Below are 12,597 nucleotides of genomic sequence, written 5' to 3' on the forward strand. Positions count from 1 at the left end.
TGAATCCAGACGTAGACTCTGGTCCCCTTGATCTTCCAGAGAGAAAGGATGTACAGACACAAAAGACTAAACAGAGCACGGTTCATTACCCCAGTGGAGATATTCCTTGTTTTTTTTTTAGGGTTTTTGACTATTCAGTTCAGTCTTTCCCAGTTCTTTTAGGAGTTCCTGCTAAATTGCAGAGAATTGACAGAGGCCTCTTTGAACAACACCAGTGGCAAGGCCTGCATCCAGTTAAGCTTTGCTTCCTGGCAGAGTTTACCAATTTCTGCTTATGGTCCTGTTTATGCACTTTACCCTGTCTAAGCTTTGAGGCCTATAAATTATTCAAAGCTTTAGCTTATTATTTGCACTAGTTTTGCTATGAAGGCTATGAATGAAATACATTTTAAGACAAGATTATTTTTGTATCTGACAGCCATTTTTTTTGCCTTTTTCTGAACATTTCATTTTAGCACCAGGTTCTCCTCCTCCAGCATGAGTTAGGGTTAGCAATACAGCAGGAGCCCCTGTGTGCCCTTCCCCCTGCAGAGGGAACCAGGTTCTGGAATTTAGAATCCTGCTTTCTATTAATCTCCTAAAGCTACATATTATTTTTAAGGTACTAAATGAAAAATGTCTTTGAAATTCAAGTATACATTTCCAAACTAGCACTTAGATGGCACTGTCTTGACCTGGACATTGATATTCTTCTGGTGTCTGTTTACAAAAACACAATACTGAGGAGAAGCAAACAGTTGTATTTAAGAGCTGAACCTATAAAGAAACCTCACTTTAAAGTAAGGCCACCTTCCTTGTATTAAGGGCAGATCAATTTTCATTTCTCTAAGCACGAAAAACACTGGAGAATTGTGAGAAATCACGGCAGGGGGTGGGGAGCTCGGTGGAGCACCTGGTGCATGTGGGCAGAGAGAATGTCCTGGGCACTTCCTGGTGCCCACGGCTCTGGCTGGGTGTGGGGGAGGGAACACGTGCTCCTCATCACCACCTGGGAGGGGACGGGCTCAGGCCCAGGTCTGGGAACTCATGATAGCAGGTGCTGTTTCAACACTTCATCTCAATACACACCGTCCTGTCATGCCCTTTACAGGTGAGGAAACAGAGCAAGATGGGTAATGTTGCCTGAGAGCATGAGCTAAGGGGGCAGAGCCCCGAGTTACTCCCTCAGGTTTTGAAAGCTTTCAACAAGGGGGAAAGTTGAAAGAACAGTAAACACCCGTACTTCCACAAGGTCTCAACACTTGTGAACACTGTCTCACCTGACCTACCTGCTCCTCTCTCTGTGTTTATGTTACAGGAAGATGTGAATGCTGTGGGGCTCATGACACTTTGTCCTTCCATAAATGTGTCCACCCAGGAGACTGAGCAATTCTCCCGCCTTGGTCTTTGATACCTCAGTGTTTCAGGCAGTTGCCCACTCGTGGTTCACACATTACAAGTGGTTGTTTCCCTTGATGACCTTGGCTGCCCTTCCCTTGGTTGTGCTGTCCACCTCTCCTGACAGCCCCAGGGCCACATCCTGCTATTCACGTGGCTTATATGTTGTCTGCTTTCTTATTACCACTGGCAGATCTGAGTAGTGGAAATACTGTGTGGCTCACAAAACTCTTTCTGGCCTTTCACTTTCTGGGTTTGCTGACCCCTTATGGAAACTGTTTGTTATCTTGACCTAACGTTTAGGTTGACTAAGCACATCTGACAAGTTGCTGGATCAGCATGTAAATAATCTGTACCAATGGACATATATAAAGAACCCTTTATTCACCTATTAACATTCAGTCATAATTTTCAGTAATTGCATGTTTTCTTCCCCCTACAGCAAAAAAAACAATCACAAAAAACTTCACAGAATTAGTAGTCAACTGGGTGAGTGACATCAATTAGTAGAATATTAGTGAGCAACTGTTTGGGATATTTTGATCTATTTTCTATTTCTATTTTAGGTATAATTTTCACATTGTAAATGATCTTTGGGTTAAATCGAGACAGGGTACTAAATGGGGCCCATGGATGGAATTCACCACTGCTGAACTTTCTTCTCTGAAACGAACTGTCCATGAGGCCCCTCAGCATCTGGGGGCAAAAGGGCCAAGTACACGGGGGTCTCTGCCCCTTCTTCTGGACTTTTGGTGGCGTTGGGTCCTGCCATGTCGGTTCTAACCCAGCCTGGGCAGCAGGCGTTCAGGAGGATTCGGTCTCCTTTCCTCTGCTCACTCAGCTTCCTGGCTTGGATCCTGGAAAGGACCGTCACGCCAATCTTTGTCACTCCATATGCAGAGTTGGGCCAGCCCTCTTTCTCGTGCACACCCTTCTTGGTATCTTCCACAAACTTGTTCATGAGCCCCACCAGCTCCTCCTCCGTGATGGTCTCGCTGCGGAACTTCTTCTGGAGCTCTGGGCTACAGCTTTTAAGGGCTCTGAGACTCACCATGCTAGACACATTCACCACTCTGCCTGAAATACACCGCAAATCATTAGGTAGAACAGTACGCACAAGAATGATGATTGCCACATTTGCTGGGTTTCTGAACCAGAAGGTTTGCATATGAGAGACGATTACCAGGATGAATTCTAAGAGGCCTACATATAGAAGGTGTGCTAACTGCATGATAAACTCCATTCCTGCATTTAAATTTTGGCTGAGCAGTAAGGTGACATTCGAAAAATCTGGCCTTTGACCTTCCAGTGAATCAGAGTCTTAGATGTAGGACAACATTACAGGAAGACAGGATGAGGGAACAAGATAGGGGTGGAGAGTCTATGGAAGTTCTCAACTCTAGGCCACATAACTTAATCTTCCTAAACGTGGCTGCTTTAATTCCCCACTGCAAAGATATGGAACCAACCTCAGTGCCCACCAAGTGATGATGAGATAAAAGAATATATGGTAGAGACATACAACATGAAATACTACTCCTCCATCAAAAGGAATCAAATGTCTTCTGCAGCCACTTGGATGTAACCGGAGGCCATTATTCTAAGTGAAGTAGCCCAGGAAGAAAGAACCACCTGCTGCATGTGTTCTCTAAGAGGGTGAGTGAGCAATGGGTATGTGTGCATACAGAGTGACTTAATGGACACTGGAGAGTCAGAAGGACAAGACCAGGCAGTGCTGACAAAAAATAACTTATTGGGTCCAATGGGTACTATTCAAGTAGTAGTTAGTACATTAAAAGCCTACATTTCTCCACTATGCAATTCAGCTATGTACCAAAAACCTCTTGCATACCGTGAATCTATTTAAATGAAGAAAAGTAGCTTCTAGTATTAATAACTGTGCATTTTTTTTTTTTTTTGAGACAGAATCTCACTGGTACAGTGCTGTGGAGTCACAGCTTACAGCAACCTCAAACTCTTGCACTTAAGCGATTCTCTTGACTGAGCCTCCCGAATAGCTGGGACTACAGGTGCCTACCACAATGCCCGGCTATTTTTTTGTTGTAGTTGTCACTGTTGTTTGGCAGGCCCGGGCTAGGTTCGAACTTGCCAGCCACAGTGTATGTGGCTGGCACCCTAGCCGTTGAGCTATAGGCACGGAGCCAACTGTGCATTTATTTTGGGGTTCATCCTCTGTGCCATTACTTGGAAGCACTCTAGCAGTTTACAACCAAAGACATATGACAGTCATGTCCAAAACACTGAGCACGTTGAAGGGAACTTAGAATTAGCCTGGAGTTGGGATGTGGCAGATTATACTCATCCCTATAAACCAGGTCAGGGCGTTGGAATTTGCTAAGGATTTTGGGGAGGGGATGGAGCATACAGGATGCTGGGAAAGGAAAAGACCCAGGACAGGAAGCTCCATAGGAGGGTCTGAGGGTGTGCAGGAGTAGCTGAGGGCTGCTGGGGAGCTGGCATTAGGTAGGTTCAGGATAAATTCCATGACCACAACTCCTGGGACCTGGTAAGTGAAGATAAAGGGGCAGGGCATGGTGCCCTGCAGGATCCTGGAGGGTGGGTGGTGGGGTGAGTGGCTGAAGATTCAGGGAGAAGTGCGAGCACCCTCTGGAAATATCTCTTACAGTGAAGGGGCATCTCTGGGAGAGTTCTGTGCAGGTGGCACATCTTGGAAGCTGAATTGGTGGTAGTGGAGGCTCCAGCAGCCTGAGTAAGATGACTGTGAGACGGCAGAGAAGGGGCAGGATGAGATCCTACTGCAGGGCCCTGTGTGAGGGGCACGGAGCCAATAAAGAGCCTGTGAGGGGACACATTTGGGCTAAGACCTGAGATAAGGAGCCAAGTGAGGCAGGACGAGAGGGACAGAGAGCACCAGAGGCCCCTACAGAAGCGACCTCCAAGTCCTGGAGCAAAACAGCACTGGGCAGGGTGAGCAGCCGGGCGCACCTGCAGGGTAGGGAGAAGCAGGGCCTGCAGGGGGAGCCAGGCAGGCGGGGGCAGCATCCTGGGGTGGAGACGGGCTGTGCCGCTCCCATCACACTCACCTTGGGGTTTTATTAGAGGCAGTAACTCTGTGCAGATGTCTCGGGTTCCAAAGAAGTTTGTCTTCATGGTCACTTCCGCTTGAACATGGAAGGGTGTGGGGTCAGCCACTTTTAGGGGATAAAGAGAACAGAGTTAAAAAACAGTAGCCATGGGGTGAAATTCCGAAGAATGATACAAACACCCCCCACCCCCATAAAATAAACAGCGTCTCAGCATTCTGGTGAATTGGGCCACTGGAGTGGGTGGCCCAGTCGCAGTACATCGCCCACGCCAGTCTCCTGGTTTGATAACGTGCCACACAGTATTTCTGACTGACGGCAGCACTGGGGGGGGTGGGTGAAGGATGCACATACCAGATCTCAGTGTGTCCATTTATTGGAATTTTTTGTAGATTTCAAAATCATTAAAACTTCACCCAGCTCCCTAAAGTCTTAGAAAAACTTTAGAAACCCCGGACAAGCCCTCCAGTAGTCTGAGCCAGGGAAATCGCCAAGTTCCCTCGGGGTTTCCTGGGAGCCCCCCCGCCCTCCCTCTGATCCCGGGAGTCTGTTCTGGACCCTCCATGTGGGGGAAAGGCGACAAAAGACTTCTGTGAACACGGCATCCAACCTGGCAGGATGCCACCTCTTCTCTGAGCACCACACCTTCTTACCCTTAAAGGCGATGCCCGCGTTGTTGACCAGGACGTCCAGGCCCCCGTACTCCGTGCGCAGGAAGTCGCGCAGGGCGCGGATGCTCTGCAGGTCGTCGATGTCCAGCTGGTGGAAGCGCGGGCTCAGGCCCTCGGCCTGCAGCTGCTGCACGGCCGCCTGGCCCCGCGCTGCGTCCCGGGCCGTGAGCACCACGTCCCCAGAGAACTGGCGGCACAGGTCGCGCGCGATGGCCAAGCCGATGCCCTTGTTGGCCCCGGTCACCAGCGCCACGCGGCTGCCGGACGACATGGCTGAGCGGAGCGCGCGGTACACCTGCGTGGAGAACAGGCCAGCTAGACTCCCGAGCTGCACGGTGCTGCAGAGAGTCGGTGCAACCGTGGAGCGTCTGTGCAACTGCGGAGGGTGCCGGGCGCGCCGGGCTGTACTAGCCTGGGACGCCGGCTGAGCGCGCAGGCGCAGAACCCGCCCTCAGAGGGCGGGGCTCCTGCGACCTCTTAGAGCTCCCGAGACCTTCTGGGAACGGGGAGGGGGCCCAAAAGAGTGGGGTTTGCAAAACTGCTTACCTGGTAGTGAACTGTTGCAGCCCAGGCAGGTTCATGAGCCCGCTGCCCTAGAGGAAGGCAGTACCCAGAGACAGCAGGGTGTACGCGGAGAAAGAGTTTGTTCTCTACTGTGCTAAGAGGGGACATGGGAAGGACTTTTCAAGTTCGCCTCTCAGCAATTGCAGAGACAGGGCTTTAAAGATAGTTTGACAGGCAGGGGACTAGGATAATTAGATTTGCTAATTTGGTAAGTGTGGGGGCAAAATTATAGGGGTGTGGAAATCATCTTGTGTTGTTTTGGATCCTGGGGTCATAATTCGAGCTGAGTCGGTTTGTTGGTGTAGGCTGCTGTGTGGGCAGATCAGCCAATCCACTGGAATGCATGTCTGGAAGGTATCTTAGAAACTCCCTTTAGGGTTTCAAAAGTGATATTATCTACAGAAAAGTCAAGAATCTTTGTAAGTGATAACTGTGCCTAAAAGGCTGGGAATCTTTTTTTTTTTTTTCATCCATTCTCTCTTTCTTTAATTAATATTAAATCATAGCTGTGTACATTAATGTGATCATGGGGCACCATACACTGGTTTTATAAACAGTTTGACACATTTTTTTTTTTGGTTTTTGGCCAGGGCTAGGTTTGAACCCGCCACCTCCGGCATATGGGACCCACGCCCTACTCCTTGAGCCACAGGCCCCGCCCACAGTTTGACACATTTTCATCACACTGGTTAACATAGCCTTCCTGGCACTTTCTTAGTCATTGTATTAAGACAATTATATTCTACATTTACTAAGTTTACAGTATTAACTAACCCCTACGCTTGACTCCAGTGTAAGTGGCAAACACTGATTATTATTAAGCAAATGAGGAGGCAGTGGGTGATTACCACCCCTATTTTAGAAACTTGTTCCTTTGCAGAATTTTGAGGGCCTTATCCAGTTCTCCTCTTGCGCCCCTTAGGCAGTTTGTAAGGGCCAATTTGTACTGTGAGACAGTGTAAATCCTATTTACCGTGCCTCACATCTCTGATTCTCTGGTTCATCAGTGGTTTTGCTCCAAGCTCCAACTGTTCTGCTATTCATAGCAGTGCTTGAAGAAATGGGGCATTTGTATGGGCTTCCCTGCCCATTCTAAATAACAACGCTGGAATTGAAGTCTTTGGAGCTAGTATTGGGGAAGAATCTGGAAGAAAATGACAGGTTCATTTTTCCCTTAGTATATGAAAGCAAAGCTCCTTACTTACCCTTGGCCATTTTCCCAATTATCATATGAAACATTTAACAACTCAACTCATCACAGCGTTCTCTCTCTGGGCTCTTGTGGGACCATCATCTTTTCAGGGTCCTGTGGTGTACAGGGTCAGGGGGCTTCACAGCCCTATTTCCCACTCAACACCTTGGTATGCACCTTTTATCCTCATTTAAAAAGTGAAGTGGGTGGTGCCTGTGGCTCAAAGGGGTAGGGCGCCAGCCCCATATGCCGGAGGTGGCGGGTTCAAACCCAGCCCCGGCCAAAAACTGCAAAAAAAAAAAGAAGATATGGATCCAGCCTCAGAGGGTTTATGAATTAGTCCAGTGGTGGGAAATGAGTTTTGTTCCTTACTACATGGAACAAGAGAACAGAGGACTGTAAGGCTGAGTTTTGCTCTGTGCTGTGGCCTACACCGAGAGTAGCCACAAGTGACCATTTAAATGCAAATTACAATTAATCAAATTAATACAATTACACATTTTTTTTATTTTTTATTTATTTTTATTTTTTATTTTTTTTTATTATTATTTTTTTTTTTTTGTGGCTTTTGGCCGGGGCTAGGTTTGAACCCGCCACCTCCGGCATATGGGACTGGCGCCCTACTCCTTGAGCCACAGGCGCCGCCCTATTTTTTATTTTTTATTGTTGGGGATTCATTGATACAATTACACATTTAATTCATTAGTTGCACTAGCTGCATTTCACTTGCTCTGTATTCACGTGTTAGTGGTCCCTGTTCAGATACAGGATATTTCCATCAATGCAGAAAGTTCCAATGGATGCCACTGATTTATATAGATTCTAATTACGTTGCAATTTCAAGGTAGGTTTCTAATCATTCAGTAAAAAAAGTTGGTAATCAGAAAGATTAATTGGTAATTTTCAATTGAAATTTTGACTGAGATAATTATTCATTTACATGTAGTTGTAAGAAATAGTACAGAGAAACTCTGTGCCTGTAGCTCAAGCAGCTAAGGCGCCAGCCACATACATACACAGGAGCTGGTGGGTTCGAATCCAGCCCGGGCCCGCCAAACAACAATGACAACTACAACCAAAAAATAGCTGGGCCTTGTGGCGGGCGCCTGTAATCCTAGCTACTTGGGAGGCGGAGGCAAGAGAATCGCTTAAGCTCAAAGAGTTGGAGGTTGCTGTGAGCTGTGACAGCACAACACTCTACTCAGGGTGACAGCTGGAGACTCTGTCTCAAAATTAAAAAAAAAAAAATAGTACTGAAATTCCATAGACTGTATCCAGTTTCTCTCAGTGGGAACATTTTGCAAAAGAATAATACCGTATCACAAGAATACAATACACCAATCATCTTTAAATCTCCCCAGTTCTGGTGGACATTTTTCCTTTCTTTCTTTGGGATGCAGTGCCATTCTCTTGTTCCTTTTCTCTCTATCCCATATGACCCTCTCCACCCCCTGCTTTCTTCTCTTTCTCATCTCTTCCCCCCCACTCTTTCCCCTTACTCTAGCCATAAAGTCCATGTGCAATTTAAAATAGTGTGCGAACTTTATGGCCCTCTTTATTTTATAAGTAAAATAAGTTTATACTTTTATATTCTAAAAAAACCCTCCCCAGTTTTATTTGTACTTATTGTGTGTATTGGTTCTGTATAATCTTATCACACGTGTGGGTTTGTGTTTCCACCACTACATTCAAGACGAGAACATTTCCATCAACACAAGGATCTCTGCTGTTGCTGTCACCAAACATTCTTCTGTCTTGCTCCTCAACCCAACTCTATGCCATGGCAACCACTGATCTGCTCACCATTTCTACAGATTAGTGTAGAAACGTCTGTTGTTTCAAAATGTTACATGCTAGCACTCTGGGAGGCCAAGGTGGAAGGATAGCTTGAGTTCAGGAGTTCTAGACCAGCCTGAGCAAGAGTGACACCACCATTTCTACCAAAAAAAAAAAAAAAAGAATGTGGTTTGCTGTAAAATTTGGAGCATGGCAAATAAAGGTTCTTAAAAAAAAACTATAAAAAAAGTTATATAATGGAGTCATACACTATACAATTTCCTCCCCCCCCCCCACTGAGGATAATTAAGAGCTCCATTTAAAATTTTCATCTTTATTTCAGCGTGTTTGGTCTGTCATTAGTTGGCCTTTCTCCACATCACTAGCTATTTTTTTCTTTAGCTGGAGTGACCCAGTGTTAAGAAGGAAGTGTGACGGGTTAAATTCAGGAGGAGAGCCATTTAGCAATGGCACATGGTGTGTAGGAAACCTGGACAGGGGGAGGTTCCTGCAGTTTCAAAAGGCAAATTGTAAGGGGGCCAGGAATCATGATTTTTAATCTGGTTTGTTTATTCTTTTAGTCCTGGTACCAACACAAGAATTGACAGGGGTCCAACAGGTGGCATTAACAATTAATAGGGGAGGGTGGCGCCTATGGCTCAATGGAGTAGGGCGCCAGCCCCATATGCCGGAGGTGGCGAGTTCAAATCCAGCCCCAGCCACAAAGTGCAAAAAAAAAAAAAAATAATAATAATTAATAGGAGAAAGAATTATTCAAATAGATAGTAGGGAAAATGTATGATTGGAAAGAAAAAAATGCCTTACAATATATACTAAATAATTTCTGAGGGGGAAAAAGTGATTTATAAATGAAAACATAAAAAACTATAAGTAAAATTTATATTTTTAGTGGAGGAAAAGGACTTTATAAGCATAAGAACAGGGGCAGAATCATTAAGGACTGACAGGTTTGAAAACATTTTGAAAACTGGCTTTTGAAAAGCATGATAATTTAAAGCCTATGATTAAGCGCTACTTCAGGGTTTTGCATTTTCTTCCTCTGTCCCATTTGAGTCTTGATTCTGGTGGGGTGTGTGTGTGACAGGCCCCCAATACGTAGCACTTTGATTGCATTATGAACAATTTGAGAAATAAAAGAGTGGAGATGGAAGCCCCAGATCTGTTATTACTGGTAAAGATCAGGTTAAAAGACATGCCTTAGTTGTGACTGTCAAATGTCTGAGACCATATTGGCCGCTGTATGGATTAAAGGATTTTATCACATCTATGTACTTGTGGAATACATTCGTATCTTTATTAACCATTGGTTTAAAGTAATTATTTTATTGCCCATCAAGAACATGGTTTCATGGTGTCTATTAAAAGATGTTGGAATGCAATGTTGTTAAATTATCAATAAGTAAGCTCTTAGTGTCTTTCCTTGCTCATGATTATCTGTCTTCACAGAACTCCACTTGACACTCGCTTTTCTTCCATTTTATGCTTGTTTAGGATGTTCAGTAAGCTTTCCTGAAGGTAGATTATGGACTTTGAGTCCTGGAATCAAACTCTGGTTCAGCTGCTTAGTCATTGTGTAATTAAAGCAATTTACTTAATCTGTCAAAGATAAAGCCAGCACTAAAGTGGTAAAGACAGAGTTTAATCAGCAGTGTACTATTGCAATAGCAAAGAGGGCCTGGCCTGAGGGAAGTTTAACTCTCATTCATCCAACATTGACTTTGCATTTTAAAGTTAGAGTCATAGATAGGAAGGGAGATCAGTGGAGGCCTGGGTTGAGTCAGGGAAATTAAAAATTAAAAGGGCTGGGCAGTGTAAATGCTGATCAGGCCAGGTGTGTCTGAGCTGGCTGTTGGTAAATTAGGATTCTCTCTTCCCACTATAATGACTGAAAGACATAGACCTGAACATTTCTGCTGGTTCCATTTCAGAGGAATGGCTTTTCGGGCCTGAGAAAGGCATTCCTGATTTGGGAGATATACATGCAGATATCACAAGGACAGAGAAAGAATTTACAACTGTAAGGTCTTTTCAGTAAGTGCTTTAAAAAAGGCACTGTCAGATATTGGCTAGAACAAACAGAAATGTTCTTGGGCAGCCTTGAACATTCTGATGAAGGGCCTTTAAGTGGCGGGAGTTGGGGGTGGGGGGATATAGGGTTATCCTAGGGATGTATCCTTGGGCTGTTAGAAACTATGTTAGTGTTTAAGGCTTTTAATGTTGGGGAAGAGGAGTGGATGAAGTCTATAGTTTTTATGGGACATATTTTTGCTCAGAGGAATCTGGCTAGAATTTGCTGGTCAGGGGAGAATCTTTGTCAAGTCTCACCTAGAAAATGGGAGCATACCTTATTTTCCTCCTTCATAAAAGGAAAGTCTCCCCACTTTCTGTACCCCTTTTCTTGCTGTCTTGAGAACAGTTACAGTAGAATGGGATGCCTGGAGCTGCAGCAATTACCTTGAGACTATAGGGAAAGCCACAGAGAGGTAAATAGCCAAATCCTTACAGACGGTAATGTGGAAAGTTAGAAAGACTATTGATCTTTGATGACATCACTGAATCTTGGATCTGTTAATGGAATTATGATAAATAGGAGGCCAATAGACGAGATAACTCTAATGCTGTTGACTTCCTACGTAGGCAAACCAAAACCTAACTTGGAATTTAATATAAAATGAAATTGAAATTCTGCCAAGCACAGGCTGTTAACTGGGCATTAGTGTCTTGAAATTCTCCTAGCAATAGTTCAAATATGGCAACTGTTCTAACTTTAACCAATCAAATAATGTCTTTGCTTTTCTTTTGCATTCACCTTATAAAATCCTTCTTCTCAAGCCCCTCTGGAGTAGATCCAGAACACTTCTAGTTTGGAACTTCCTGACTCATGAATCCCTGCTCTAATAAACTCGTTAAAATTTTAAAGTGCCAAAGTGTATCTTTTAACAATTCTAAATCTGAAACCATTTATTTCCATCATGCCCCCTTTTTAAAAAAATAAACTTTTATTTATTTATTTATTTTTTTATTGTTGGGGATTCATTGAGGGTACAATAAGCCAGATTACATTGATTTCAATTGTTAGGCAAAGTCCCTCTTGCAATCATGTCTTGCCCCCATAAATAAAAAAATAAACTTTTAATTTTAGAATAGTTTGATTTACTGAAAAACCGCAAGTGAAGTACAGAGAATTCCTGTATACCTCTCATCCATTTTTTCCTATTATTAACATCTTACTACTATGGTACATTTGTCACAACTATTATAAAAAGTTCCATATTTTATCTGGATTCTGCTGGTTTTCCCCTAAATATCCTTTTTATTACAAGACCACCACTCCCCGGCCCCCCAATATACCACATAACATTTAGTTTTACTCCTCTGATTGCCTCTTGTTTATGACAGTTTTTCAGAGTTTATAGTTGGTCCTTTGTATCTTTGGGTTCTGCATCTGGAGATTCAACCTACCAAGAATTGCAAATATTCATTAAAACAAAATAAAAAACAATGCAACAATAAAAAAATACAAATAAGAGAAACAATAGCCATTTAGATCATATTAGTACTTGTTAATGTAGACATGATTTAAAGTATTTGGGGAGAATGTGCATATGTTATATGCAAATATGAAAGTTAGCAGAAACAAAATGACGTCCCTTGTGTTACAACCCTGAGGAAGAGGCAGGGAAGGCCATGAATGGCGGGCTCTTTTGCATATGTGCTTAGTAACAAGAGGCCACATAAGATTGCAAAAACTACACCCTTGCACAAGGGTCACTGTAACCTTACATACAAAATACTTCTACAAGGATATCTGTCCAGCAACTGTTCGAGCTTGAACAGCATAACCCTTGTTGTTATGCGGTGAGATAAGGACCACCGACTCAAATTAGAATTTCAAAAGGGAGTTTTTAATTAACTGTGGGGCTCTCTCAGC

General features: G+C 44.1%; 1 protein-coding gene across 1 annotated transcript; it reads right to left on the reverse strand.

Annotated features, from left to right (window-relative positions):
* Nucleotides 1-1,740: 1,740 nt before the first annotated feature.
* CBR1 (carbonyl reductase 1) lies at nucleotides 1,741-5,513 on the reverse strand. Its single transcript, XM_053564204.1, has 3 exons — nucleotides 5,096-5,513; nucleotides 4,443-4,550; nucleotides 1,741-2,454 (listed from the first exon to the last, which is right to left on the reverse strand). The coding sequence occupies exons 1-3, from the start codon at nucleotides 5,382-5,384 to the stop codon at nucleotides 2,018-2,020; spliced, it is 834 nt and encodes a 277-aa protein (XP_053420179.1). The 5' UTR covers nucleotides 5,385-5,513; the 3' UTR covers nucleotides 1,741-2,017.
* Nucleotides 5,514-12,597: the final 7,084 nt, after the last annotated feature.

Source organism: Nycticebus coucang, chromosome 16 (genome assembly GCF_027406575.1).
Source record: "Nycticebus coucang isolate mNycCou1 chromosome 16, mNycCou1.pri, whole genome shotgun sequence".
In the NCBI taxonomy this organism is placed as follows: domain Eukaryota; kingdom Metazoa; phylum Chordata; class Mammalia; order Primates; family Lorisidae; genus Nycticebus; species Nycticebus coucang.

Bases quoted from the DNA above. Each gene is read 5' to 3' on its own strand.
- CBR1 (XM_053564204.1), bottom strand. From the start codon at position 5,384: ATGTCGTCCGGCAGCCGCGTGGCGCTGGTGACCGGGGCCAACAAGGGC. The intron at 4,551-5,095 runs GTAAGAAGGTGT...ATCCCCTAAAAG, and splicing joins CGCGGGCATCGCCTTTAAGG to TGGCTGACCCCACACCCTTC. The intron at 2,455-4,442 runs GTGAGTGTGATG...GGTGTATTTCAG, and splicing joins GCCTCTAATAAAACCCCAAG to GCAGAGTGGTGAATGTGTCT.